At 45.2% G+C, this 27,872-nt stretch overlaps 1 protein-coding gene across 3 annotated transcripts; it reads right to left on the minus strand.

The window, feature by feature from the left end:
- Positions 1 to 1,663: 1,663 nt before the first annotated feature.
- Positions 1,664 to 27,507, minus strand: LOC121567960 (protein KIAA0100-like). Of its 3 annotated transcripts, XM_045220805.1 has the most exons (41): positions 27,380 to 27,507; positions 26,662 to 26,905; positions 25,855 to 25,981; positions 22,414 to 22,463; positions 22,117 to 22,261; positions 21,895 to 22,013; positions 21,730 to 21,790; positions 21,436 to 21,622; positions 21,083 to 21,206; positions 20,845 to 20,969; positions 20,601 to 20,668; positions 20,309 to 20,445; positions 19,923 to 20,041; positions 19,216 to 19,430; positions 18,646 to 18,943; positions 18,232 to 18,437; positions 17,044 to 18,121; positions 16,717 to 16,908; positions 16,305 to 16,507; positions 16,071 to 16,189; positions 15,690 to 15,913; positions 15,182 to 15,372; positions 14,740 to 14,839; positions 14,393 to 14,592; positions 13,802 to 14,108; positions 12,307 to 12,464; positions 11,678 to 11,884; positions 10,859 to 10,958; positions 10,379 to 10,558; positions 10,018 to 10,139; positions 9,497 to 9,652; positions 9,131 to 9,252; positions 8,762 to 8,942; positions 8,079 to 8,165; positions 7,749 to 7,757; positions 6,913 to 7,023; positions 6,586 to 6,721; positions 5,470 to 5,597; positions 5,092 to 5,193; positions 4,156 to 4,290; positions 1,664 to 2,173 (listed from the first exon to the last, which is right to left on the minus strand). In XM_045220805.1, the coding sequence occupies exons 2-41, from the start codon at positions 26,727 to 26,729 to the stop codon at positions 1,988 to 1,990; spliced, it is 6,783 nt and encodes a 2,260-aa protein (XP_045076740.1). In that variant the 5' UTR covers positions 26,730 to 26,905; positions 27,380 to 27,507; the 3' UTR covers positions 1,664 to 1,987. The 3 variants fall into 3 exon arrangements, with proteins under 3 accessions (XP_045076740.1, XP_041734314.2, XP_041734311.2); XM_041878380.2 differs by lacking the exon at positions 7,749 to 7,757 and having other exon boundaries at positions 19,237 to 19,430; positions 26,662 to 27,507; XM_041878377.2 differs by lacking the exon at positions 7,749 to 7,757 and having other exon boundaries at positions 26,662 to 27,507.
- Positions 27,508 to 27,872: the final 365 nt, after the last annotated feature.

The raw sequence follows: 27,872 nt of genomic DNA on the forward strand, positions 1-27,872 counted from the left end.
CCAAGAAGGAGAGTGATGGAGTGCTGCATCAGATGACCTGGCCTCCACAATCCCCCAACCTCAACCAAATTGAGTCGGACCGCAGAGTGACGGAAAAGCAGCCAAAAAGTTCTCAGCATAAGTGGGAACTCCTTCAAGACTGTTGGAAAAGCATTCCAGGTGAAGATGGTTGAGAGAATGCCAAGAGTGTGCAAAGCTGTCATCAAGGCAAAGCGTGGCTATTTGAAGAATCTCAAATATAAAATATATTTTGATTTGTTTAACACTTTTTTGGTTAATACATGATTCCATATGTGTTATTTCATTGTTTTGATGTCTTCACTATTATTCTACAATGTAGAAAATTTTAAAAAATAAAAGAAAAACCCTTGAATGAGTAGGTGTTCTAAAACTTTTGACCGGTAGTGTATGTTATTGGAGAAGTCTCATGCAGGGTACAAAATTAGATATGTTTGTGTTCTTTTACAGGGATGCACTTTCCAGTCAGTGTGACAGTATCATACAGACTTGAGTAAAATCCCAACACTATAATAAAAGCATAAGGCTAGAATATATATATCATTACAGTACTAGTGAATCAGGCTTTTCTAACTGTTGCAACAGACAGCATTTCTATGGTTGTCAAGGTGCTTTCATTTGAGATGAAAATGTTTTACAATCTACCTGATTTACATTTGCTTGAGGATACAGTATTCCTGAACCAGCAGGAAACAAGTCACATTAGTTGCATCTTAAAATGGCATCCTATCCCCTATATAGTGCACTACTTTGGCAACCTATCCCCTAAAGTAGTGAACCATATAGGGAATCCGGTGCCATTTGAGACACATCCATAGTCAACATATAAACTATGAAATGTTCTAACTGATTTACAGGGGAAATGAGCAGACAGTGAAACTCAAAAAATAGCCATCACCCCAGTCATGCTATTAATGCAACTAGTATAGGCTGCTCATTCTGAAAGTTCAGGACCATGATGCATTGAATGAAAATGAAATGTTTACTGTACGGCACGAAAAAAAAAGAAAGACACATTTGGTCAATAAGACCCTGGTATTTGTTTTTAGCAGAGAAGTGGGCCCCATATCCATATAATACGAGTACTGATCTAGGATCAGTTGTGACTTTTAGATCATAACAAATACAATTATATGGACAGGAGGGGATATGATCCTAGATCAGCACCCCTACTCTGAGACACATTGAATACGAGCCCTGGTCATACATGAAAATACATGCTTCATTAGACAGCAGTTCACAGAGAAAGATGGTGTGTTCCCCTAGGCTGGTGGCAGACCTCCTCTGTCTAGAACAGGGCAAAGTTTTACGCTCGAAAGCCAAATCTGGATTTCGATATTCAACTAGGGGCCGCAGATTATTTTAGTCAAAATACATTTGCGGGCCAGAAAAAGGGCAGTTATTTGAAAATATATAGGTCCATTATAATTCTTACATACTTTCTATATAGTTTTATACGTTCAAATGTGGCCTGGAGTAGTTTAACCTAAAATAATAATTTCCGCCATTGGGGGCCATATTTAATTGGCTGGCGGGCCGGACGTGGCTTGCTGGCCGGACATGGCTTGCCCCCCCCCGGTCTAGAACATACTGTGTTAGTCCCAAGACCTCACAGGTAATAATGAACAGGGCGTGTCAGGGTCAGTCCTTGGCACTGTTTTATTATCAGTCTCTGTTCCCCATAATGACCTGCTACCTCCATCTCCACACCAGAGCATACAGTATTTGACCAGGTCAAGTGTCATCAGACAATACACTAGAAAATACATTGTGCTACTGTAGCTGCCATAGCCTGCATCCCAAAATGGCACCCTATACAGTGCACTACTTCTGACCAGGAACCATAGGGCCCTGGTCGAAAGTAGTTCACTATGTAGGGTATAGGGTGCCATTTGGGACACTACCATAGACTAGAGCGCAGTGGTCCAGTACAGTACTGGTTCAGCGTGAGTGTAGGTAGGCCTATGGGTCACTTGCGTCGGCTGAAGATGCTCTTCTTGCTGGAGCTCTTGTCTGAGCTGCTGAGACCGATGAGGAGTCGGGCCTTCTCATCCTCCTCCTGCTGCTGCATGCTACTGTCGGACTTCCCCTCAAACACCTTGCCCCGAGAGTCCGAGCCCGACGCCGGCTTCAGACGCAGCTTCTCCTTTATCATCTACACAGAGAGGGAGGGGGAGGAAACATACAGTGGGGAAAATAAGTATTTAGTCAGCCACCAATTGTGCAAGTTCTCCCACTTAAAAAGATGAGAGGCCTGTAATTTTCATCATAGGTACACGTCAACTATGACAGACAAATTAAGAAAAAAAAATCCAGAAAATCACATTGTAGGATTTTTAATGAATTTATTTGCAAATTATGGTGGAAAATAAGTATTTGGTCACCTACAAACAACAAGATTTCTGGCTCTCACAGACCTGTAACTTCTTCTTTAAGAGGCTCCTCTGTCCTCCACTCGTTACCTGTATTAATGGCACCTGTTTGAACTTGTTATCAGTATAAAAGACACCTGTCCACAACCTCAAACAGTCACACTCCAAACTCCACTATGGCCAAGACCAAAGAGCTGTCAAAGGACACCAGAAACAAAATTGTAGACCGTGCACCAGGCTGGGAAGACTGAATCTGCAATAGGTAAGCAGCTTGGTTTGAAGAAATCAACTGTGGGAGCAATTATTAGGAAATGGAAGACATACAAGACCACTGATAATCTCCCTCGATCTGGGGCTTCACGCAAGATCTCACCCCGTGGGGTCAAAATGATCACAAGAACGGTGAGCAAAAATCCCAGAACCACACGGGGGACCTAGTGAATGACCTGCAGAGAGCTGGGACCAAAGTAACAAAGCCTACCATCAGTAACACACTACGCCGCCAGGGACTCAAATCCTGCAGTGCAAGACGTGTCCCCCTGCTTAAGCCAGTACATGTCCAGGCCCGTCTGAAGTTTGCTAGAGTGCATTTGGATGATCCAGAAGAGGATTGGGAGAATGTCATATGGTCAGATGAAACCAAAATATAACTTTTTGGTAAAAACTCAACTCGTCGTGTTTGGAGGACAAAGAATGCTGAGTTGCATCCAAAGAGCACCATACCTACTGTGAAGCATGGGGGTGGAAACATCATGCTTTGGGGCTGTTTTTCTGCAAAGGGACCAGGACGACTGATCCGTGTAAAGGAAAGAATGAATGGGGCCATGTATCGTGAGATTTTGAGTGAAAACCTCCTTCCATCAGCAAGGGCATTGAAGATTAAACGTGGCTGGGTCTTTCAGCATGACAATGATCCCAAACACACCGCCCGGGCAACGAAGGAGTGGCTTCATAAGAAGCATTTCAAGGTCCTGGAGTGGCCTAGCCAGTCTCCAGATCTCAACCCCATAGAAAATCTTTGGAGGGAGTTGAAAGTCCGTGTTGCCCAGCGACAGCCCCAAAACATCACTGCTCTAGAGGAGATCTGCATGGAGGAATGGGCCAAAATACCAGCAACAGTGTGTGAAAACCTTGTGAAGACTTACAGAAAACGTTTGACCTGTGTCATTGCCAACAAAGGGTATATAACAAAGTATTGAGAAACTTTTGTTATTGACCAAATACTTATTTTCCACCATAATTTGCAAATAAATTCATAAAAAATCATTTTTAAGTGGGAGAACTTGCACAATTGGTGGCTGACTAAATACTAGTTTTTTTCCCCATAGGTCATTTCAGAAAATATGAAATAACATATGGTTCAAGAACTCCTTAATCATCTATGGATGGGAAAAGGAAAACGTGAGAAATATATAGGACATATGACTAAAGTCAACTATACATAGTTCTATATTGTGACATATAAAAATAGCTTTAAGCAGGGATTGGCATTTTGGCAGCTTGGAACATCATGATGGTAGAAGTGCCATTTTTGCCATCAAACTGCTACTGTAGGGCATGACTGTGTTGGTAATGGGAGGGGCCAAGGTTCTGTGCAGTACGGAGTAGGATGAAGTTGCCCCTACATGCTGACCCTGGGTTAGTTTGGCATTTTCCCCACTAATGGTCAAGGGGAAGGGGAGGCTGATCCTAGATCTGTATCTAGGGGAACTTTACCCCACAATGGTTGGGTTAGTAATAAGCGGGACAGGGTTCAGTGCAGTACCTGTGCTACCAGTGCTTTCCTGCTGTCCCTCTTCACAGCCATGGCAAAGTCCAGCCAGGTCCACGTGTTGTTGTGGTACTCCAGACAAGGCAGAACAAGGTTCAGATCCTTCCAGTCAACACTGCTTTTCTCTCCCTATGTGGACACAAGCACAAAATACATAATGAAACATTGTCTGGGAGTTAAAAAGTACAAGAGTTGTTCATACAATTCTACAATAATCATGCCTTCATGACATGTCTGTGTGGGTTCATTGATCTCCTGCTTAATTCATAAACGAATATTACATTTTCAATATTAAACATTTAGATTTTTTAAACATTTACTCAAATCAGCTATGAAAAGGGATTGAAACACTATGGTTGATAATACCAAGCATTATGTAATCTGGAAGGCAAGATAATGCTGTCATTGGAAAATAACGATTATTTCGCAAATCCTTAAAAACATGAAATTGAAAATCGGAGTGGGATAAAAAATGACGTCCAAGTCACAAACACGCCAACAGTGTGAGAAGGTTTACATATACAAATCGGATAAAACACATGACAACACACCAGATGTTGAGGTATTTTTTTCAGTCTGCGAACAAAGCATGTGACCTGATGTGGGTTAAACACAGAATCATGATGACATTTCTCTTTACCTAATAATGGCTGAGTGAGATTAAACATCTCCGTTCGAGGGGAATATTTATTTATGAACTCACTGACACACCAACATGTATATAGAATCAATAACTGTCTTGAATCAAAGCATTGAGTACTGTTGTACTTTAGCTAGCTGCAAAATCCAGACAACTTCCGGTACATTCCCAGAAATCCCGGTTGGAAGATTCCTGGAATCAGAAGGGAATAAGCAGGAAATCCGGGAATCATCCAACCGGGATTTCTGGAAAATGTGCTACCCTTAATTTCAGCACATGGCGATACCTACCTTATAGCTGACACACAGGGGAACCTGGGGGATCTTGATGTAGATGAAGGAGTTATTCATGGCTGCTCTCTCCTTCATCTTGTCAATGTCATCTACAGGATGCTAGGTAGGGAAATAAATAAGACATACTTCAGTTTCAATACAGTACGGAAGATCTAAGGCTGCGTCTGAAATGGCACCCTAATACTCATCACAGAGCTCTGGTCAAAAGGAATATAACGAGAAAGTTGGGAAGTGCTTGTGAAAACAACGAGCCAATTCCCCCAGCAGATGTAGCTGGGTGTCAAAGTAGTATGGCAGTATGAACATTTGGGGATACATCAACACATAAAGATGAATCTTTTCTCATTTCTAATTTAACAAAAACACAACAAATACCTCAACAGCCTTACGGAAGGACCTCCTGACCCCAGAGGTGCGGTTCAAGCCCTGGGTGACGCCTTTGCTGGGGCCCATGACCCCCATGGTGTCCTCCGAGAGCTGCCGAGGCTTGATGACAGGCATGCCTGAGATACAATTTACATTAGTCATTTAGCAGACACTCTTATCCAGAGCGACATACAAGTCAGTGCATTCAACTAAGTTTAGTAGGAAAAACAACCACATACAGTAATTTAAGTTATACACCCTTCTTTGAAATAGCTGCAATCAGCAGAACCAGTGCCAGGAAGAAAAACAAGTGTGGATGTGAGTACAAGAAAGACAGCAGCATCATCAGCAGCATGGCCTCAATGACTCCACCACTCTACAGTCCACAACCTATACTCCTGCAGCTCTCCAAAATGTCCAATAGGGCACCCTATCCCCTTTATAGTGCACTACTTTTGACCAATGCCCATAATGCACTATGTAGGAAATAGGGTGCCATGTGGGATGCACCTTCTCACACAGCCCTCAGGATCACAGTAGACCCTGGCTTTTAATAGCCACCAGGGGTGACACAGCAACTAGCAATCCAATACCACACATGATGAAGAGCTTGCAAAGACAATGGAAACTAATATTGATTGGTTGGGTGGAGAGAGGTGTGGATTTCAGGCTGGTCAACATGTAGAGGATGGATGGAGACTTGAGGGAAAGTGAACTTATATAGTAAAGTATAACTGTTGCACATCAATAGCTGGTAAGTAAGTAAGCCTTGTCCGAGTCAGAATGGTCCATATGGCAGGCACCTATCTTCTGTTTCTGTAGCTTGATGTAAGCCCCCTGGACAGGATGCTAGCAGGTAGAGGCAATACATACATGTTTCTGTAGCTTGATGTAAGCCCCCTGGACAGGATGCTAGCAGGTAGACGCAATACATACATGTTTCTGTAGCTTGATGTAAGCCCCCTGGACAGGATGCTAGCAGGTAGAGGCAATACATACATGTTTCTGTAGCTTGATGTAAGCCCCCTGGACAGGATGCTAGCAGGTAGACGCAATACATACATGTTTCTGTAGCTTGATGTAAGCCCCCTGGACAGGATGCTAGCAGGTAGACGCAATACATACCAGTAGTGACCATTCGGGACTTGTCCTCCTCATCAGCAACTTCCTCCTCCTCCACGTTCCTTCCTGGGAAGAAGAATCCCATCATCCTTTTGAAGAACTGGTACATGAGCTGGATGGTGAGAGGAACCACGTTCACCTGGTGGCACAAACACATTACAACAGAGAAACATGTCTACCTGTATGCTCCCAATGCTTTCATAATTAAATGTTATGATCACATGTTAAGACATCTTCAATGTTATGATAACATATGTTATGACATCTTCAATGTTATGATCACACACGTTATCACAGCTCTAATGTTATGATCACATGCTTCCTCCTCACCTCAAAGTGCTCCTTGACTGAGATGCCTCCCACTGGGGGGCGGACCTTACTGAAGATGCGCAGGCCAAACTGCCGGCCGGACTGACACGGGCTCTGAGGACGCAACACCACCTAGGAGACAGCTTTCATGAAGTTAAAAGTCACAACACAGAGGCTGCATCCCAAATGGCACCAAAAGTAGTGCACTATATAGGGAGTCATTCGGGACGCAGCCAAGATAATCACTGGAATAATGCCATGCTCCTAACCGCTGATTCATGAAGCAACACAAAAATATTTTTATGTAATTTGGGAAACCAATTTAATTCAGAATACAGTATATTCTGTAAAGACAATACAACAAAATTGAAATTTGTCCATATAGCATCAATGGTGATCAGGGGGATAAATGAATCAATTCACAGCTATATGGATTTTTCCTCCCATTTGAACAGGAAAACATTTGGAAAACAAACACGACTCACACAGCGACGTAAGGCATGGTACCGTACAGCATTCAGATGACGGTGCAAATGCAATGAGGAGCACGCAATAAGAGGAGGGACTGTGGAGGTGGGCGTTGGAGTGAGCCAGTCCCATGGTGGACATGCAATGCTGAATAACAAAGTTTGTGTCCCAAATGGTACCCTATCCCATGAATAATGCACTCCTATTGACCAAGGCCCATAGGACTCTGGTCAAAAGTAGTGCACTATATAGGGAATAGGGTGCCATTTGGGACACAACCATAATATTCTGAGGGTGATTTCAGTGATGCTGACTGGATGATGAGCAATATGGCGTCAACAACAGTGACATGAACTCCCAGTTACTGTACCAGCCCCATACATACATACCCTCACGTGCTGCACAGAGGAAACCAAGTAGAGTTATCAACACAAGCAAACACTGCTTTAGAGGTCTTTGTGAGCACAACATGTTGGGTGCAACATGACCTGGAATCATTGGATCAGTAACAGCAGGAGATGGAAACTTATTGTTTCTGACAAAAGATTGCAAAGACTCAACAGAAAAGACTTGTCCTAGATCCCCTTTAGAGGAAATATTTGTAAGCTCCACAGATGCATAGCTCTACTGGCTGTAAAAATGTATCCAAAGGATACACGGATTGAGCTACAGACTGCCCTTACCAAAGAAAAGATCAGAGATGAGCACTATTTCCTAACCTTGTATGCAGCGTTGGGGAGCAGGTTGTTCATGGTGAACCAGCCCAGTTCCAGGAGATGCTCTGCTGTGTCGTCTGACTTGTTCAGCTGTGGGAGGAGACAGTTTAACAGATGTTTAGCGTCAACATCAGGGCTCGCATTCATAAAGCATCTCAGAGTAGGAGTACTAATGTAGGATCAGGTACCCCCTATCCATATAATCTTATTCATTATTATCTAAAAGGCAAAACTGATCTTATTTCAGCACTCCTAATCTGAGACTTTCTGTGAATATGGGCCCAGCTCTCTAGCCGAAGCACAGTATCAAAAGAGTTAAGGTCATCTCCTTGTTAGGACAGAGCAGCAGTGTCCTCCCTGCCCCTAGGACAGAGCAGCAGTGTCCTCCCTGCCCCTAGGACAGAGCAGCAGTGTCCTCCCTGCCCCTAGGACAGAGCAGCAGTGTCCTCCCGGCCCCTAGGACAGAGCAGCAGTGTCCTCCCTGCCCCTAGGACAGAGCAGCAGTTTCCTCCCTGCCCCTAGGACAGAGCAGCAGTGTCCTCCCTGCCCATAGGACAGAGCAGCAGTGTCCTCCCTGCCCCTAGGACAGAGCAGCAGTGTCCTCCCTGCCCCTAGGACAGAGCAGCAGTGTCCTCCCTGCCCCTAGGACAGAGCAGCAGTGTCCTCCCTGCCCCGTGCCCACCCACCTTGCTGTACATGAACCTCTGCAGCTCCAGCTCAGCGATGCCCAGCTGTCCATCCTCCTCAGTGAGACACCAGCGGGCCTGGGCAAAGCAGATCTCTGTCCTGCGAACCACACTCACGTCCTCCGGGGGCTTACGCAGCTCCAGCTTATTGGCCCTCTGCAGCTGGAAGTCTTTAAAACATCTGGGAGCAGAGAGAGACATACAGGGAAGAACACAGGATAGGATGAGTCAGTAATCTTAGGAAGTATCTCAGAACTTCCCATGGTTGGCCGAGTAGTTTTCCTAGGCATTGAAAAGATGGTGTGTGTGGCAGTGTTGGGTAGTTTGACTAGGCATTGAATGGTGTGTGTGTGGCGGTGTTGGGCTGACCTGATGAGGATGTTGAGCTCCTCACTCTTCATCTGCATGTCAGTCTTCTCCTGGTTGAGCTGGTTCTGCAGCCTCACGTTGATCTCTGACAGCTCATCTCCTCTCAGCTCCTCAGGCTGGGCCTGGGGGAGGTCACACACCACACAGGTCAAATACACACTTACCAAGTAGATATTTCAGTGCTTTGGGGTTCATAACTCAGGGATGTGTTTTATTCCCCCTCTAGATTATCATTTAAATAAAGTAAACTAGATTGAATACAACCATTGTCCCTCCCAGAGGAATTACCTTCACCTTTGGTTTTCACCTCACAAGTAACAGTGCTGAAATCAGCCAGAGTGTGTGTCAGTCTGTCCAATGGCTCACCCTGATATTGGAGTAGATCTGTTTCTCCAAGCGTCTGATCTGGGCCACGTGCTGCCTGACGGCCTCCTGCAGGTGTAGAATGCTGCTGCGCTGCTCCTCTGGGTTACTGGAGATCTCCAGCTGGAAACGCACTCGCTGCTTCTTCTCACTGTGCTCCTGGGGACAGACCCCCCACACACACAACATGGTCAGAGGGTAAGACAGGAGGCATTCCAAATGGCACCCTATTCCCTCTTTTTCCTATTTAGAGCCCTGGTCAAAAGTAATGCACTACATAGGGAATATCATGCCATTTGGGACGCATGAGGGACTTGTACAGTGCAGAGACTTCAGCTATCATACAGTAGGGGTGAATCCGAACTTCCACTCGAGTAAAATGTTCACTTAGGCTCCCATTGAGCTCAATGCATGACTAAGTGAAAATTAAATTTAAGTGGAAGTTAGGATTCTCCCCGTATACAGTTGCAAATGCTATAGGACAAAACACTGCCTAGTCAGATGATGTTGAGGCATCTCGTTACCTTGCGTTTGGGCTCAACGTGCAGCAGTAGGTTGTTGACGATGTCCAGGATCATAGCATACTGCACAGGGTTGGTGGAGATCTCCAGGTCATGGTGAATGAGGGTGAAGGTGTCCACAGCCCCTGAGAGTGCAGTGGGGGGGAAGACACCAAGTTGAAGGGCTCAAGCCTTTACACTCAATAACAACACAGCAAGATTGTCAGCATGTTCTGACATTGTATTTGAGGATGTCAGTTGCCTCACAAAATAAAGTAGAACATTAGAATGGATTTTAGCATCCAAACAACATGATTAAATTCAGGGTAATTTTTTAAAATATGATATAAAACAGTGCATATATGAGCTCTATGGGTTGGCTTACCAGCTTGTTTTTTCAGAAGGTCTTCCTTCTCGTTGCGCCGTAGCTCTGGGGGTTTGATCTGCGTGGCCAGCTCAGGGTCGATGTCATGGCTGTAGCCGATGTAGTACATGCGACAGCTGCAACGAGAGATGATACGCTGGACCTGCTGGGTGTCATTCACCTGGGCCGGCTGGTTCCAGTCTGGATTCACAGAGAGGAAGTGTTACATTTACCTTGACACATAAGTTAAAAGGGTAATTCCACCACTTAACCTAATTTTAATCATCATCGTGGTACTTTCTTAGGACCTTTTTAACTATAGAACATAGAAATGTGCAGTTTACACATATGTAGACACTGGCATGGTGCTGGAGATAATGAATATGAGGAATTCCCCTTTAAGGAAAGATTCAAATCAAGATGAGATGTTCAGCTTTGTAGGGCCAGGGTTTAAACATAGTGCATTCTATGAAGTAGAGTATGTGTGAGGAGCAGCAGTACCTGTGGTGGTGCTGACCATGCCTCCAACAGCCTGGCCACTCTCCATCAGCTCCAGCACTGAGTCCAGGTGACGCTGCCTGTGCTCCTCAATGTTTTTCACCTGCAGACGCACCATGCACAACCAAGGCAAAGACACACGGTCAAAGCTGTGACAGCACCCTGAACCTGAAAGGCTAACTGCATAAATCCACTCTCTGTTATGCAACTTGGACTTGAGCCTGAATGTAAGCCATGAGCCATGCACAACACATCACCATTCAATGCTTCAGATGATCATTTATGGTAGTTCTTGTTAAAGCTGCAATGTAACTTTTTGGCCGACCTGACCAAATTCACATAAAATATGAGAGTTATAGATCTGTCACTCTCATAGAAAGCAAGTCTAAGAAGCGGTAGTTTGTTCTATGTGCACTATTTCTATGCTTCCTTTTCTTAAGTTTCGTTTTTGCGTCTGACTTCTTTTTTTTCTATTTTTTTACACCAGCTCCAAACAGCTGAAAATACAATATTTTTGGTTATGGAAAATATATTTCACAATGGTTTAGATGGTACAATGATTATCTACACAATACTAGTCCCCTGTAGCTCAGTTGGTAGAGCATGGCACTTGCAACGCCAGGGTTGTGGGTTCGTATCCCACGGGGGGCCAGTATGAAAATGTATGCACACACGTGGATAAGAGCGTCTGTTAAATAGCTAAAATGTCAAATGTAAATGTACTTGCTTGCTTTGTCACAAACTGAAATTAGGCGAACTATTAGAATTTTAGCAACCAGGAAATTTTTTAAGACCCTGTTAATAATGGTTTCAATGGCCCACCTCAAGCCACAGCTGCCAGTCCTCCTGTTCTGAGGGGTTGGGCTCCATGGTGGCAAAGTACTGCATGCCATCCAGCAGACAAGTCCAGGTTGTCTTCTGCTTGAGGGTGTCGCTGTACCAGGCCGGGTGGTGCTCACACTGCAGCAGCTGGGCCTTGGCAGCAGACACCAGCACGCAGCCAGCTGTCTCTGTGCCACGCAGCATCATCTACAGACAGACAGCAGGGCAGGATTATAACCCTGGAGACTGGAGTGTCACATGCAAAATAAATGACTGGCAGAACATTTTAAATTAGAAGTTGCTAAAAATAGAACAAGTTCTGTTTTCTGTATTGCTAAGGATTCGGTTTTCTGTATTGCTAAGGATTCTGTTTTCTGTATTGCTAAGGATTTGGTTTTCTGTATTGCTAAGGATCCGAAAAGATTGAAACGCAGAACATTCCTTCAATATTTGTCTATGTCCATTAAGGTCCTGTTAGCAAACATAATTGTTACCTTTGGGGGCAAATAAAAGTGTGATTGGCCCACCGCGCTTTACAATCTTAATCTGATTTGCCTGGCCCACCGCGCTTTACAATCGTAATCTGATTTGCCATGAACCTAAACTCCCAGACTAGTGGTCCGTTGTACCTGACAGTTGACCAGCTCGATGAACCAGTTGCGGTTGTAGACGTCGTCTGTCTGGCAGGCAGCGATGCCACACAGCTGATCACTCACACCAGAGTCCTCCTCTGAGAACACCACAAACTTATCAGTCTCCTCAATCAGCTTCTGCAGCATGGATGTCCCTGCAGAGAGGAGGAAGGAAATTGAAGAAACAGAGTCAGTAAATTCTCATATTGAAAGACCCTTCATGTGGACTGGCTGGTCTAGCAGTAATGTTGCAGCCTCTGGCATACATACACTTCATGACCAAAAGTATGTGGACACCTGCTCGTCGAACATCTCATTCCAAAATCACGGGCATTAATATGGAGTTGGTCCCCCCTTTGCTGCTATAACAGCATCCTCTTCTGGGAAGGCTTTCCACTAGATGTTGGAACATAGCTGCTGGGACCTGCTTCCATTCAGCCACAAGAGCATTAGTGAGGTTGGGCACTGATGTTGGGCGATTAGGCTTGGCTCGCAGTCGGCGTTCCAATTCATCCCAAAGGCGTTCGATGAGGTTGAGGTCAAGGCTCTGTGCAGGCCAGTCAAGTTCTTCCAATACCGATCTCAACAAACCATTTCTGTATGGACCTCGCTTTGTGCACAGGGGCATTGTCATGCTGAAACAGGAAAGGCCCTTCCCCAAACTGTTGCCACAAAGTTGGAAGCACAGAATCGTCTAGAATGTCATTGTATGCTGTAGCGTTAAGATTTCCCTTCACTGAAACTAAGGGGCCTAGACCGAACCATGAAAAGCAACCCCAGACCATTATTCCTCCTCCACCAAACTTTACAGTTGGCACTATGCATTGGGGCTGGTAGCGTTCTTCGAGCATCCCCCAAACCCAGAGTCGCACGAACAGTTATTGTGTTGAAGTTGCTTCCAGAGGCAGTTTGGAAGTCGGTAGTGAGTGTTGCAACCGAGGACAGACGATTTTTACACGCTACACGCTTCAGCGGTCCCGTTCTGTGAGCTTGTGTTGCCTACCACTTCGCGGCTGAGCTGTTGTTGCTCCTAGACGTTTCCACTTCACAATAACAGCACTTACAGTTGACCGGGGCAGCTCTAGCAGGGCAGAAATTTGACGAACTGACTTGTTGGAAAGGTGGCATCCTATGACGGTGCCACGTTGAAAGTCACTGAGCTCTTCAGTAAGACCATTCTACTGCCAATGTTTGTCTATGGAGATTACATGGTGGTGTGCTTGATTTTATACACCTGTCAGCAACGGGTGTGGCTGAAATAGCCGAAACCACTCATTTAAAGGGGTGTCCACATGTATAGTGTATCTACAGTGTTGACATGGGTTCGAAACCGGCCTGGCGGCCTTCCCCCACTGTCATCCTCTTTCACGATCTGTTCAATAAAATCTGTAAAGCTCTGAAAAATATATATTTAAAAAGAAAATAATATAAAATAGCATTCATTCACAATAAGTTAGGTTGCACTTCAGTTACTCCAGGGGAAACATCCTACCTTCGTGATGGCTCTTCTCAGGGCGGCTGGTGCTGGGCATGGTTGAGGTGGAGGGGGCTGTGCTGGGGCCGGCGGAGTAGTTGGACAAAGAGCGCTTGTGCTTCTTGGCAGCTTGCAGTGTAGTGTCTATCCTCAGGCCCTTCAGAGCCTCTGTGGAGAGGTTCCTCTTGAGAACGGCTGCCTTCTTGTAGCCGTCGTACAGACCGAACGCTATGTTCCTGTTAGTGGTGGTCCAGGAGGCTCGCAGGTCAACCAGGCACAGCTTGTGGGTGTAGGGGGCATTCGCCTCATCTTTTGGGTTCACCTCCTGTCACAATGAGAAACACCATTAATATGCATCACGTTTTTAAAAGAGATCTAGCTACACCTTTTGACTGGAGAACTACAAATCAAGGGTTGAGACACAGAGCCAGAACAAATATAATTAATTTAAATCTCACTACAATGGTTAAGAAGCTACTGTGTGTCACAACTTGTGCCCTATTGGCCCTGGTCAAAAGCAGTGAACGACATAGTGAATAGGGTGCAAATGGAGACGCAACCTGTGCCATCAACTTTGGGGTGTCTACCATCCCCTCCCCGTTGTCTTACCTCCTCCATGCGGTTGCTCTGGCGCTGGTAACTGAGGGAGGACAGGCCGAGCAGGTGGGTCTTCTTCACCTGGGCATTGATCTGGTGGTCGGCCGTCTCATCCCAGGTGGAGGCCATGAGGTGCACCGTCATCAGGGACAACTCCGACACCATCTGGGTCACGTTCCACTCTGAGATCAGCCTCCTCATCACCGTGCCCGCTGAGAGAACAGACAGACGGACAGAGAGACAGACGACACACACACAGACACACAGTCGGGGTTAGACCAACAGGCAGGCTGTCATTTGAGATGCAACCAATAAAATAAATACCAATAAGACCATTGTGTTGTGCCCCCTCTTCTTACCCTGTGGGATGAGTCTCTGAGCCCCTCTGGTGAAGACGTGGCCTTTGCTGCACTCCACCTGGATGCCCCTCTGCTGAGCGAAAGAGGCCCAGTAATGCACCTGGGCAGGAGACACAAGGTCAAAGGTCAAATCTCAAATGTTAGCGCTCATAGGAGGTAAAAAGAACATGCAAGGGACAGTGCTCTGTGAAAACATGGAATCAGTAATAAGAGATCATATAAGCAGAAAGACTGATGTCTTTAAAATTGCAATTTTATCCTATATTGACAAAGCTTTGTCTGCTTTGTTCTTGGGATGTAGGCTGAACATTAGCAGTGAGTGGATGAGTCCCAAATAGCACCCTATTCCCTATATAGTGCACTACTACTGGTCAAACTATTGCACTATAAAGGAAATAGGGTGCCATTTGGGACACAGCCATAGTGTTGGTGATTTACTCACTTGTAGTTGAGGAAAGGCTGCTGTATAGGACATCTGTTTGTAGTGCTGGCCCAGCTTCTTTCGTATGGGCCTGAGGCTGTGGAAGAGCTTGCCTCTGCAGATGGGTCTGGAAACGCTGGTCCAGGTGGCCCAGAAGTTCTGCATCCAGCGCAGGGTACTGCTGTACAGGAGGATTCTGGGCTGGCACGGCTCTGAGAGACAGAAATAAAGAGACAGTCAACATCAGAGCTAATGATTGTTTGATTATTCGTCTTGACTATTGCATCCAAGCTAAATACATACACTTGATTTAACAAGTGTACACTGTGTCCCAAATGACACTATTACCTCCATTACTTATTTGACTAAGAGCCTGACTGAGGGAACCTACGGGCGCTGATCATAATTTGTGCACTATATAGGGAACAGGGTGCCATTTGGGATGCACCCTCTGTGGAGAATTCCTCAGTGAACCTGGAAAAAAGCCAAGCCACACAGCTATCACAAGGTAACCGGACAATCGCCTCACCTGTGCCACAGTGTTGGTTGAGGTCCATGGTGATGGAGAGGTTGAGGTTCTCTGAGCGGAAGGCTCTGAAGGAGTCGTGAGGTTGTCCTGAGGTCACATCAGCTACGTTCTCTGCACAGCAGAGCATTACAGCGTGATGGTCATGGGGGTTGCCATGACAAAGCCACTGGAGGTCAAGGGTCATGCACAGATTTGGCAGGTGCAGGAAACAGATGTCGTCATACCTGAGAAGAACAAAAAAAAAAGAAAAGAAAGCAACAACAACAAAAATCACTAATTCTGAACAATTTCCCAAAACATGAAATTCTAAATGTTTCACAGGTGAAGCTGGTTCCAGAATCTCTCTGATATTTGAAAGCCAGATTTCGGTCTGCCACCTACTTGGAGGCTGTCCTGACGTTGACATCCATGTCACCTTTGAAGACAAACTGCCCAGGGTTCCACTCGTAGTTTACTTTGATCCATTCCCAGTGCATGTTCTCTGTAGTGTTATAGGGGTCCTACAAAATAGCAAAATTATGTCAAACACAATTGCTGCTAGTCCTAATTCTCAGGCCAACACATTTTCCAGAGACAGTAAGTGGCTAAGAAGTGTTGATCAGACTGTGTGTTAACCTCCGTGGCCAGCTGATGGAGGTTGGCCTGTTCTATGTCCATGATCCAGCGTCCATGTACCAGCAGACGACTCTTGTCCCACCAGGCCAGAGGAGGGGAGGGGTCAACCGTGGGTTTAGTCAGCAGATCAACCACCTGGCCAATCAGGGTCCAGGCTGGGTCCCAGCAAGGCCCCCACACTATAGTGTACAAGGATATATTGGCTGCATGGAGAGAAGAGGAGATGGGAAAATAAGTTGAATTAGCACAACTGGCAGTATATGTTTAGAGATTAGATAACACTACATTAAACTAACAAATCCAGATTCATATCAAGTTATGTGATTGACCGCTATGTGTCTATTGTTGAAAATAAACACAAATGTTCATCACAAAAATAGAGGATCGCGCTTCATTGAAACACTTGACTCACATTTGAAATCGCAGTAGAACTTGAGTGGTGGCATGTTCCTGTAGACAGTTACATCTCCCCATGGCTGGCCTAGTGGCACTGTCTGCCTGCGGCGAGCCCGGCCCTGCCCGTCCTGCTCTGTCCCGATCAGGCGGCCTGACAGCTCCCAGTCTCGGATCTCAAACAAGTAACGAGGATAGTCCCGGATTCTCACTGGCACAGGGGGAGAAATAATTAAGTATAAATATAATATTATCAATATTCATAGAAATAATTAAGGTATGGTCAAATGTAGTGGACTATAAAAAGGCAATAGGGCACCATTTGGGACATAATCCCATCACTCACCCAGGAAGGCAGTGAGGTTGAACTTGACTGCCCGGCACCACTGGACCACCAGGGGGAGTCCATCTCTGGGGAAGGGGCTGACTCCGTCGATGTCCCTCAGCTGCTCGCGGACGCGTTCCAGCCCGTGGAGGGACTGGTCGGCCAGAGCCACCAGCTCCAAGTCGGACACCGTCCAGGTCAGCAGAGACTTCCTCATGGGCGTGTTGGAGTAGAGGCGACGGGAGCGCTGGATGTAGATCTCTATGTGTTTGCGCTCCAGAGACGTATATAGCTCTTCTATCTTCCTGGCGGGCAACAGTTCTCCGTGCTGCTTTCGTAGGTCAGCCACCTTCTTGTCCAGCAGCTGGAGCCTCTTGGAGCTCTCCTTGCTCTCGTCCTTCATCAGCTCATAGTTGTCCCTCAGCTTGATCTCAAACACATCGTCCAGGAAGACGAAGGAGAACTGGCTGATCTTGAAGACCAGGTCTGGGGGCAGACGCTGGGGGTCTGCGGTCTGGCTGGGGCTGCTGTGCAGGGACTTGAGCCACTTCTGAACGCTGATGAACTTGTCAAAGGTGTTGGAGAAGTTGTACTGGTAGGGGAACTCCACAGCTAGGCAGGGGCAGGTGAACACCCAGGCACGGTTGTGTCGGGTGGAGAGGAAGGGGAAGAAGTGGCGTTGGTCCAGGGCCTGATCAGGGTGCGTCTGGACTTCCAGGTCCTTGAAGGAGAATATGTCGTTGCCGTCGAAGTTGAGAAACATGTGTGGCGAGCGGACGTTCATGGAGCCGGAGTGTGTGGAGAGGGACAGGGCGTCTGTGTGCAGCAGGAGGTAGTTGAGCTCCGTCACCTGGGCTGTGAAGCGGGTTCTGCCCAGTTCTACACGCACAGACAGGTCTTTGACCCTACTGTGGGCTGGAGAAGTCTTAGTAGATCCACACTCTGATGAATCTGCTAAACTATTGTCCTCTCTTTTCTCTGTCAGGCCTAGAGAGTCACACAGAGTATCCCAGCAACCCTGGCTCTCTGTCGCGTGGTGATACAAAAACATGTGGTCTGACGGCGTCCATTGCACTGCCAGCTCCTCTTGACACTGGACCTGCACAAGGGAAGAGGACAATGCACGTGAACTTATCTGAATAACACTGTCAATCAAGAAGAAGGAATAGGCCTGACGGACTGACGGCAGGATGAGTAACTGTAACCTACCTCCACGTTCCCGGTGGTGACGTGGTAGCAGATGGCCAGGGTGGAGAGGCTGAGGACAGGGTTGGGGGTTTGGGCTGAGGGACAGCAGGGCTCCATGGTCTCTGTGAGAGCCTTCACTACAGACAGACACACACCCTGGACAGACACTGTGGAGCTTTCCGCCGAGCCTTGGGCCTTCACTGTGTCCACCCGCAAAGACACGGCTCCTAACACCACACAGGAGCCAGTTACCATACAGAATGTAGGCCTTGTCAGAGATGGAGATTAAGGATCCATCCAAAATGGCACCCTATTCCCTATATAGTGCACTAATTTTGACCAGGGGCCATAGGGCTCTGGTCAAAAGTAGTGAACTATATAGGAGATGGGTGCCATTTGGGACGCACCCTAAATAACACTTCCCCTTTAACTTACCTGCTACATTGGAGAGTGTGAACACATTGACATCCTCCAGGTTACACTCAATCTTAAAATAAAAGGCACCCTGACTGGGGGAGGTTATCCCATCAACAAGGGCAGGTACAGGCACCACATCTGGCTGCTCCGAGGCCTCCAGCTTCCTGCCGTTGTCCAGGTTACAGAGGGCCAGTAGGCGGGACAGGCACAGGGCACAGGTCTCTGACACCTCCAGCTGTAGGCCCTTCAGACTGGACTCCACACTCACACTCTCAGAATGGCTACTGGACTCACTCTGGGGCTTGTTGAAGCTCCCCTGGGGAGACAGGGACAGCAAAGACAACAATGTCTGGTGTAGTATTAGTCAAATACTAATCATGGCTGTGATCATCAGGTCAATACAGGAAATGAGGGAAAGTAGGGTATTAGTTTAGAGGATGGTCAATTTCAATGATTTATGAATAGAGTGTAATTTCAGAAAATGATTTCCTGTAGCCTGATTCTGATGTTCTTCATCACATCATTGGAACCCAGGGGAAACCATAGGGAGTAGTAGTTAGTGAGTAACCCTAAATAGCTATTGCCTACCTTGTTGTATGCCTGCGTTACCTGCAGTGTAAGGGAGTCCAGGATGAGTGCTTCCCCCCACACGTGTTTGCCAGGGGGGTGGGGTGCCTGCTGGATGTGGGAGCCCTGGCCCACCCTCCACCAGAAGTGGTCCAGGGACAGAGAGAGGCGGCGGTGAACATTCTGGAACTTGAGGCTCTCTGCGTTTGTGCTGATGTCCAGGAGGTGCTGCATCTCTACATTATACATTACATATTCAGATCTACTGAATATCACAAATCACATTACTACATTTTGGGATGCAACTCTAACTCTACTCACTATGTATAGGTGTGTGATGATTCCCGTGGTGTAAAAGGATATTGCATTTAATTCCCATATATACAGGAATAAAGTAATTGTATTTAATATGTTACAGAGTGGCAAAAGCTAACTGTGCCTTACAAAAACACTTATGATGACTAATCTAATCTATCAGGGCATGTTATGTTTGGAAAGGGTTGATTCAACAGCTACAGCACGTCAAGTACCATGATTCATCTCCTGAAACTGCTGCAATGTTGAAAGCAGAATGAACTGAAGAAAAATACCCACTGCTGTCCATTAGCATTCCTGTCATTCCTCTCCAGGCAAGACTAAACTTTGTGTTCCCACAACAACATATTCTTGACCTTTAATGCAACGGGAGTATATTTTGACCATGCCCTGTGTGAGTATGTGTGTTGTACCTGTGCTGACTGAGATGAAGCCCAGGGCAAAGGGAGGAGTGTCTCCCAGCTGGACAGACACGTTGACATTGGACACCGAGGAGCCGATCATCACTGGGGCGTCCAGGTGGGGGAAGTTCCTGTAGGACGGGAGGGTATGCAAATACTCCACTGGACTACACACCACACCACAATATACCACCAGATACAACAGAAACATGAGGATGAAGACAGGAGAAGATTAGAGTGTTAGTTGTTTTCAGTTGGGCTCAAAATCAAAAGAAACCATGCTATAGGGCCAGGTTAGTAATGTATGTTGTTGGATATTGTCTTTACATCCGTTTCAAGCAATCAACTGGTGTGCTTGACATTCTCCTGCCTGGTTTGTCAGTTGAAAATGCTCATACCTCTTTCTATGAGCTGCTTTCCTATGAATAAGCTGTTTCCATGGAAACAGGTCTAGCCAATGGGAGAACTCCTGGTGACGGTAGTGGATGATGCAGGTGTTGACTGTGACTGACCCTGAAATGTCCACTGATGTCACCTGGGGCATGAGTGGGAGATGAGCAAGAGACTTCAGATCAAACTTATTTCTTACAAGAGGTCAAATGTCAAGCATATTTGCAAAGAGCTTTGATGATGCAGTGCAACTATGAAAACTAGTAACCGTATCAATCAAATCCGAAGCACACCACTCACCTGCAGGACAGTCCTGAGGGTGTTAAGGCAAAGGATTCTCTGTCTGCTCTGGGAGAGGAGAAGCCCATCTGTTGATACAAAAACAAGGAATGGTTATTTTCCACCCTCCCAGACCCTCCCTTTCCCTCCTCTATGGCTACATCCTAAACGGCAACCTATTCCCTATATAGTGCACCATGTAGGGAATAGATTGTCATTTGAGACGCACATCTTTCTGGTGCCCAGTGCCCAGCTCTCCACTCACCCTCCAGAAGTAGCTCCAGGCTGCTCTGAGGGAAGCTCATCTCAGGGGTGAAGCTCCTGAGGGGCAGCTGCTCGTCCTCACGTCCGTATCCCACCTTTAGAGACTTTAGGGTCCAGTTCAAGTGTCTGGATGATTCAGATATACAGTCAGAGGAAGAACAAAATGACAGTGTGCCTTTTTTTGTAATAACAAAAAACAAAAAATATGATTCATACTAACTCTGTGCCCTATGACTCACCTTTTCTGGCTGTGCATGGACAGGGTTATACTAGTATTCTCAAACTCCATGTTGACCTTCTGGGGCACCAGCTGATGAAACTGGTCCACTGCTTCAGTCTGGATATACTCGTCCTTTTCACATTCTAGAACAAAATGACAACAGAGAGAAATGGTTGTGAATAATGCATCGCCGAATGGTTCTCAATATCACCTCACAACAGCCATACAACAACACCACGTCTGCGTCTCAAATGACACACTTTTCCCTAAAGTAGTGGACTATGAAGGGAATAGGGTGCCATCCTTGTTAAAAGTAGTGCACTATATAGGGAATAGGGTGCCATTGGGACACAACCCTTTGCACTTTCTCACCGTCTGCAGAGAGAATGCTCGCCAGAGGAATTGGTGGAAGCAGTAGCTGACTGAGAAACAGGCCCTCGTGCAGCTCAGCCAGCAGTGTTCTCACACACAGGGCCAGTCGACCTGGACGCACCTCTGGCAGGCTGACATCCCCAGACAGCACCAGGCTCAGGGACACCTCCGCCAGACATGTATCCTGCTGAGCAGTGAGTTTGGACAATGCAGTGAAATACATTGTGTAGTAACTCTTCTTTAAAGAGACAAGCAAAAGATTGCTATGTTTATATGGGAAGAAACTCCACTTACTAATCGACTGCTTTTAAGCACTTTACTGCTTAGCTGCCCCACAGAAAAGTCCCAGGCCAACCTGTTATGAAAGTTTGAGAAATTGTTATGAACATTTAAATAGTCAGGCTAAGCTAAAAAGCATGATCTGTTTAGATGAAGTTAGTGTGTGTGGAGGTTTAAAACCTTTTGCCCTGGTGGTCGAGCAGTAGGTCGATACTTGAGGTGGTCATGTGCCATAGAGACTCTGACAGGGCTAGGTTTAGCACCATCACGTTGATGGAGTCAATATGGAAGGACAGCAACTGAGAGCAGAGAGACAGCAGTTAAGTGAGCTGAGAGCACTGTTTTTCATGAATAATTTAATGAGTAGCATTCTTATGTGAACAGATGCGTGTTGGTCCCTACCTGGGAGAGGAACCGCAGGGCTGCGGGGCTAAGGGGAACCTTCCCTGACTCTCCTCCATCACGGCTCTTAGGCGCCCGAGGTCTTAGAGGCTGCTGCAGATCCACTCTCACTCTGGTCTCGCCCACACACAACGCCAGGCACCTCCTGAGAAAAAAAACCAGAGTTCAAAACCTTGTATTGTTGAATGATTCACAGGCCCTTTCCCTTAAAGGCCAAGAAGCCTGAGAGATATGCAATTAAGTTATGAGATATTATGAGGGTATAAGATTGTATAAACATGTCTTTAAAACACTCACGGCAGGTTCTGGTTTAAAAGTTTGCTTGAAATCCATATCCTGTCTATTTCCTGCAATAAAAACAAGGAGAAATGCACCTGTTTTACAACTCAATTGTAGTCTTACGAGTTGAAAAAGTGTTTAATCTACATTGTGTGACTTAGAGACAATACACAAATAAATACCCTTCCCAACGAAAACAGAGAAAAATTATTTCTAGGGATGTAACAATTCGGGGAGATGCATCGGTCCCAGATTCAAATGTTTAAAATGCAAGTGCATCAGTACACGGACCCCAAACCGATCCAAATGTACCATGCAGCAGTCAGAAAATCGATACAAACGTTACAAATCGCCGGTTCACAAAAATGTTTTGCTCATATTACATTTCTTCTACCTTCCGAAAATACCTCTCATATTGTGACAACTGATGCTTCCGCTCCTTAAGCGTCAACTGCATGTAACTGTGTTGAGTCATTGATCTGTGAGTCATTGATCTGCAAGTGATTTTGCATGCCGAACAACCCCAGGCAATATCAGTAGCCTTGTCAAACTGAGAACTGTGCCCAGCTTCGCACGTTGAACAACGTGAGGTAGGCACGGTGTTGCCAATTTAGTGGGGGGCTGGAGAGGGCGACCGCATCTGTGCCGCAGCAAGGCAAATTGGAGCTGTGAAGTCCTCGCGGTAACGGCAAAACGTAATCTAGCGACAAATGAAGGAGCCAATAGCGATTCTCACTGAAAATTTGTTGGGAACACTGGGTAGGTGGCCTGTTCCTGATCTTGCACATATGTGTGTCACCTTTGGCATTCAAATGCTAAAATGGCTTGAGTGATAGTCTTTATTAGTTTATTACCTAAGTAATTAGCTAGATTATTGTTACCTATGCGCTGTTGAAAATAGTGTTTTCCCTGAATAATAGTAAACTACCAGAGAATTTTATTTGTCACATGCGCCGAATACAACAGGTGTAGACCTTACAGTGAAATGCTTACTTACAAGCCTTAAACCAACAATGCAGTTAAGAAAGAATACCCCAAAAAAATTATCAAAAAAATACAATCTAAAATAATAGGAAATAAAAGTAACAAATAATTAAAGAGCAGCAGTAAAAATAACAATAGCGAGGATATATACAGGGGGTACCGGTACCGAGTCAAAGTGCGGGGGCACAGGTTAGTCGAGTAATGGTAGAGCATGGCGCTTGCAACGCCAGGGTTGTGGGTTCGTTTCCCACGGGGGGCCAGTATGAAAAAATGTATGCACTCACTATCTGTAAGTCGCTCTGGATAAGAGCGTCTACTAAATGACTAAAATGTAAATGTAATATGTACTTGTAGGTAGAGTTATTAAAGTGACAACGCTCATCTGGCTATACCTGCTGACAGTGGAGGCTCCTCAGAGGATGAAGGGGATGCCCATCCTCATCAGTGAATTTCACTGATGAGGATTTTTTAGATAAAAAGTTTAGATAAAACTATACTAAATATATTCACATCACCAAATAATTATTTTGTAATGAATGTCTACAGTAGCCTCAACAGCACTCTGTAGGGTAGCACCATGGTGTAGCCGGAGGATAGCTAGTTTCAGTCCTCCTCTGGGTACATTGACTTCAGTACAAAACCTAGGAGGCTCATGGGTCTCACCCCCTTCCATAGACTTCCATAGTAATTATGACAACTTCCGGAGGACGTCCTCCAACCTATCAGAGCGCTTGCAACATGAACTAACATGTTGTCCACCCAATTAAAGGATCAGAGAATTAATCTAGTACTGAAAGTATAAGCTACAGCTAGCTAGCACTGCAGTGCATAAAATGTGGTGAGTACTTGACTCAGAGAGCGAGAAAGACAATAGTTGAACAGTTTTGAACAAATTAATTTATTAAAAAATGAAGAAGCGAGAGAGAGAGCTAGCTATATTTCGTTGTATTTTTTTCCCACTTTCACTTACTTAGCGAATGCAGCTAGCTAGTTTAGCCTACTCAAAACACCCAGCTCAAACAGAGAGGGATCATATGTTAGCTAGCTGGCAATGGCTATCCAACACTGGAACACTTCCAAGTCAAGGTAAGCTTTTTGTTTTATAAATGTATTGCTACCGGGGCCGGCCGATGTAACTGCTAAACTGTTTGCTGACTGTACAATGTACTGCATGATTGTAGCGGGTTTACATTTTACATTTACATTTTAGTCATTTAGCAGACGCTCTTATCCAGAGTGACTTAGTTACTGAGTGCATTCATTTTCATACTGCCCCCCGTGGGAAACGAACCCACAACCCTGGCGTTGCAAGCGCCATGCTCTACCAACTGAGCTACAGGGGACTGTTTACTAACGCGTTAGTTCCAGTAGCTATGTTGACTATGATATTAGCTAATATGGTAACAACGATGTAGGCTACAACGAGCAAAGTAATCATGCTATTTGTGTGTGTTGTTTCTTAGGCAGAAGCAAACGGAACAAAACGGTGATAAACATACTTTAATTGTTCCAATAGAAACTATTGTTTGCAACTGCTGGACTAATGATTACATCTTAGATCAGCTAGATGCAGGCAAGTGTGCAAGGTGGTATTGAATATGTCAATGTCTGTCACCTTGATTACTCTACATTTTGTCTCGACATGTGCACCTACGCTGTAAACTTTCATTCATAGGTTAGGTTGTAGCAACCGCAAAAATTATAGTATCATGTAGTAGCCTAAACCTATCGATGTTACATTGAACTGGGTGAATGGAATATGAATGAGTCATACAATATGCTGTAATAGAAATAAGGCCATGCTCATTAAAAAAAGAATCGTCCTCCCTCATCTTAAACGGCACTGACCACCACTGCCTGCTGAATAGGGCTTACAATACATTTTATTGTTCAGGTTCACCATCAGCAATAGTTTTGCTTTAAACAAATCAGTGTATTTTTACATATACAGGGTAAAGTTGATAATTTCATAACAAGGAAAGCAATCACTTTTGCGAGGTGCACTGCATGGCCGAAGCGAGAAGAGAAGATCACTCCGTAAACGGTCAAAACCATTCGATTATGAGATGGAGGTGAAATCCATAATTGTGCTATACAGTGAGTTCCTTCAGAAAGTATTCATACCTCTTGATTTATTTCACATTTTGTTGTGTTACATCCTGAATGCAAAATGGAATAAATATATATTTTTTGTCACACCATCAGCAGCAGATTTCAATTTAGAATGGAAAATGAATGTGTTTATGCAACTAATGTTAATACGTCGAATCGTAACGTATCGAACCAAATCGCATCGATTCGTTCTCTAATCAAACCGAATCGTTTCAAACTAAAACGTATCGTTCCTGTATGGTATCGAAGCACATGTACCTAGCTAGATATGTATCGGAAAGATGCTCATCCATAAATTTCATTTCATAAGCCACACTCTCTGCGTAAATGTCATGTACAAAGCCTCTTAGCGGTGTCACCTACCAGTGTGTGCTGGGGCTGAAACTGGATACTGATTCCACACACTGAAAAAAGCCCCACTGATTTGATCTTCAGCTCAGCGTTCAGTGTGTTGTGGAAGAACCGTACCGCCAGTCTGCATATGAACCATCTGAAAACAAGCAGAGAGAACATACCATGTCAACTGATTTTATAATGTCACCGGTCATAAAGAAATTATACATGGAACAGTCACTTATCATCTGCGTCCCACATGGCACCATTTCCTACATAGTGCACTTCTTTTGATATGGGTCAAAAGGAGTGCACTACATAGGGAATAGGGTGTCATTTTGGGATGCTACCATCATTAGTGTGCCACCTATCAACGATGACTAATCTTGTCTCTCACTTCTCCATCAACAGAGCTGTGTGCTTGCCTGTCATATTGAGTTCCATCAAAGGACAGGCTGGCACTTGTGTTTGTGCACAAAGACAGGGCATTGTTCTAGCCAACTCTTGCAGCAAAGCTTCAGCAGTTCAGTTGTCTGATAGCCCAAGTAATTCCCATTACAACATTTAGTGGGTTCTCTCCATTTATCAAGTCACATGAATAGTGATTTTCAGAGTCAGGTATTCCAAATTAAAAGGTATGCATAGATACTTTCGGAAAAGGGGACAGCTGCACTATTTTATGAAAATTAAAAGGTATGCATAGATACTTTCGGAAAAGGGGACAGCTGCACTATTTTATGAATAGGCAAGAGTTGTTCTAGCAATAGAAGAAAGCTATATAGGACAGGAATATTATGTGAAAGTGTTCTTCCCCCATGTTAAGGCATGTTTTCTTACCTGAAGAGTAGAACAGATAGTATCAGGAGCAGGAGAAGTGCTAGTAAGACGATCAGCAGGAGAGACATTCTGTCCTGATGTTGCGCCCTCGTTCACACCCAATGTGTGGTCATGGGGCTGGTTCTTTTGATTTCAATGCCACACGGTGGGAAATTAATAGCCAGCTCAGCTCCTCTTCGGAGCCCGGCCGGAGACACCTGTCATGCAGGTGCCCCGAGCTTAATGTGACGTTATGACTTGTTAGCTAAAGATTGAAGTACATGCATGTCACTATTCAAGAGCTATTAAATAACATATGCTAGCTAACGTCTTGTCTAGTCTGGAAAATCTGATAGCTACACTTTTCTAGCAAGCTCTCAGTGCCAGACTGTGTAGTATGCTAACTAACGTCGCTACCTAACGACGTTACTGTCACAAAAAAATTGCGTTAACAGTTTGAAGGAACCGATATAGCTAGTTGGCTAGATGGATAGGTAGCACTGGCTCACAGTTTCGAGTAGCGAGCTAGCTAACTATAGTCAGATATCACTGGTCAGTTACTAGCTAGCTAGTAACGTTAGTTGGCTAGCTAAATAGCCACGTAGCCTACAGCGTCAATTTAAACCAATGTTGACAAACTTGGTAGCTAGATAACAAGTATAAGCCCCTTTTCAACCTCTTGAAAATCTGACACACTCAAATGTTCTTATCCCGTCCGGAGGGTTCTCATCCTCCTTACATTTTCAGTGGCAAAGCACAATCATCTTCTAGGTTTGTTGTCCACAACTGTAAACAGATGAGCAGAAACCAAAAAGTAATTATGTAAATGGCCGACAAATTTGCTACCCGGAGTTCGAAACGCCTCAAACTCAACCCATTCTGGATTTCTCTGGCCTAGCTACTCCTTCTTCTTCTTTGATTAGGTTTAACGGCGGTTGGCATCCAATTTGTTTGCATTACCGCCACCTACTACTGGAGTACAACTCCCTTATATTTTGCTTGAAAAATAAAATAAAGAAATACCCTACCTCTAACACTACACTCACCACAAAATGATGGGACATCACCACTTAACACTCCCTGTAACTCTTCTGATGTCAAGTCTCCCACTCCCAAATACCTCTCTGCAGCTTCCACCACAACCTCAATTTTCTTCGACTTAACCTCAATTTTCTTCGACTTACGTTCCATCTCTGCAGTACAATTATGGAAAATTATGGGATGGACCGCGG

This window comes from Coregonus clupeaformis, chromosome 6 (assembly GCF_020615455.1).
Source record: "Coregonus clupeaformis isolate EN_2021a chromosome 6, ASM2061545v1, whole genome shotgun sequence".
In the NCBI taxonomy this organism is placed as follows: Eukaryota; Metazoa; Chordata; class Actinopteri; order Salmoniformes; family Salmonidae; genus Coregonus; species Coregonus clupeaformis.

Coding starts and splice junctions, on each gene's coding strand:
- LOC121567960 (XM_045220805.1), bottom strand. CDS start 26,729: ATGTCTCTCCTGCTGATCGTCTTACTAGCACTTCTCCTGCTCCTGATA. Junction 21,623..21,729: donor TGCTTAAAAGCAGTCGATTA/GTAAGTGGAGTT, acceptor CTCACTGCTCAG/CAGGATACATGTCTGGCGGA. Junction 14,109..14,392: donor AGAGCAACCGCATGGAGGAG/GTAAGACAACGG, acceptor TCATTGTGACAG/GAGGTGAACCCAAAAGATGA.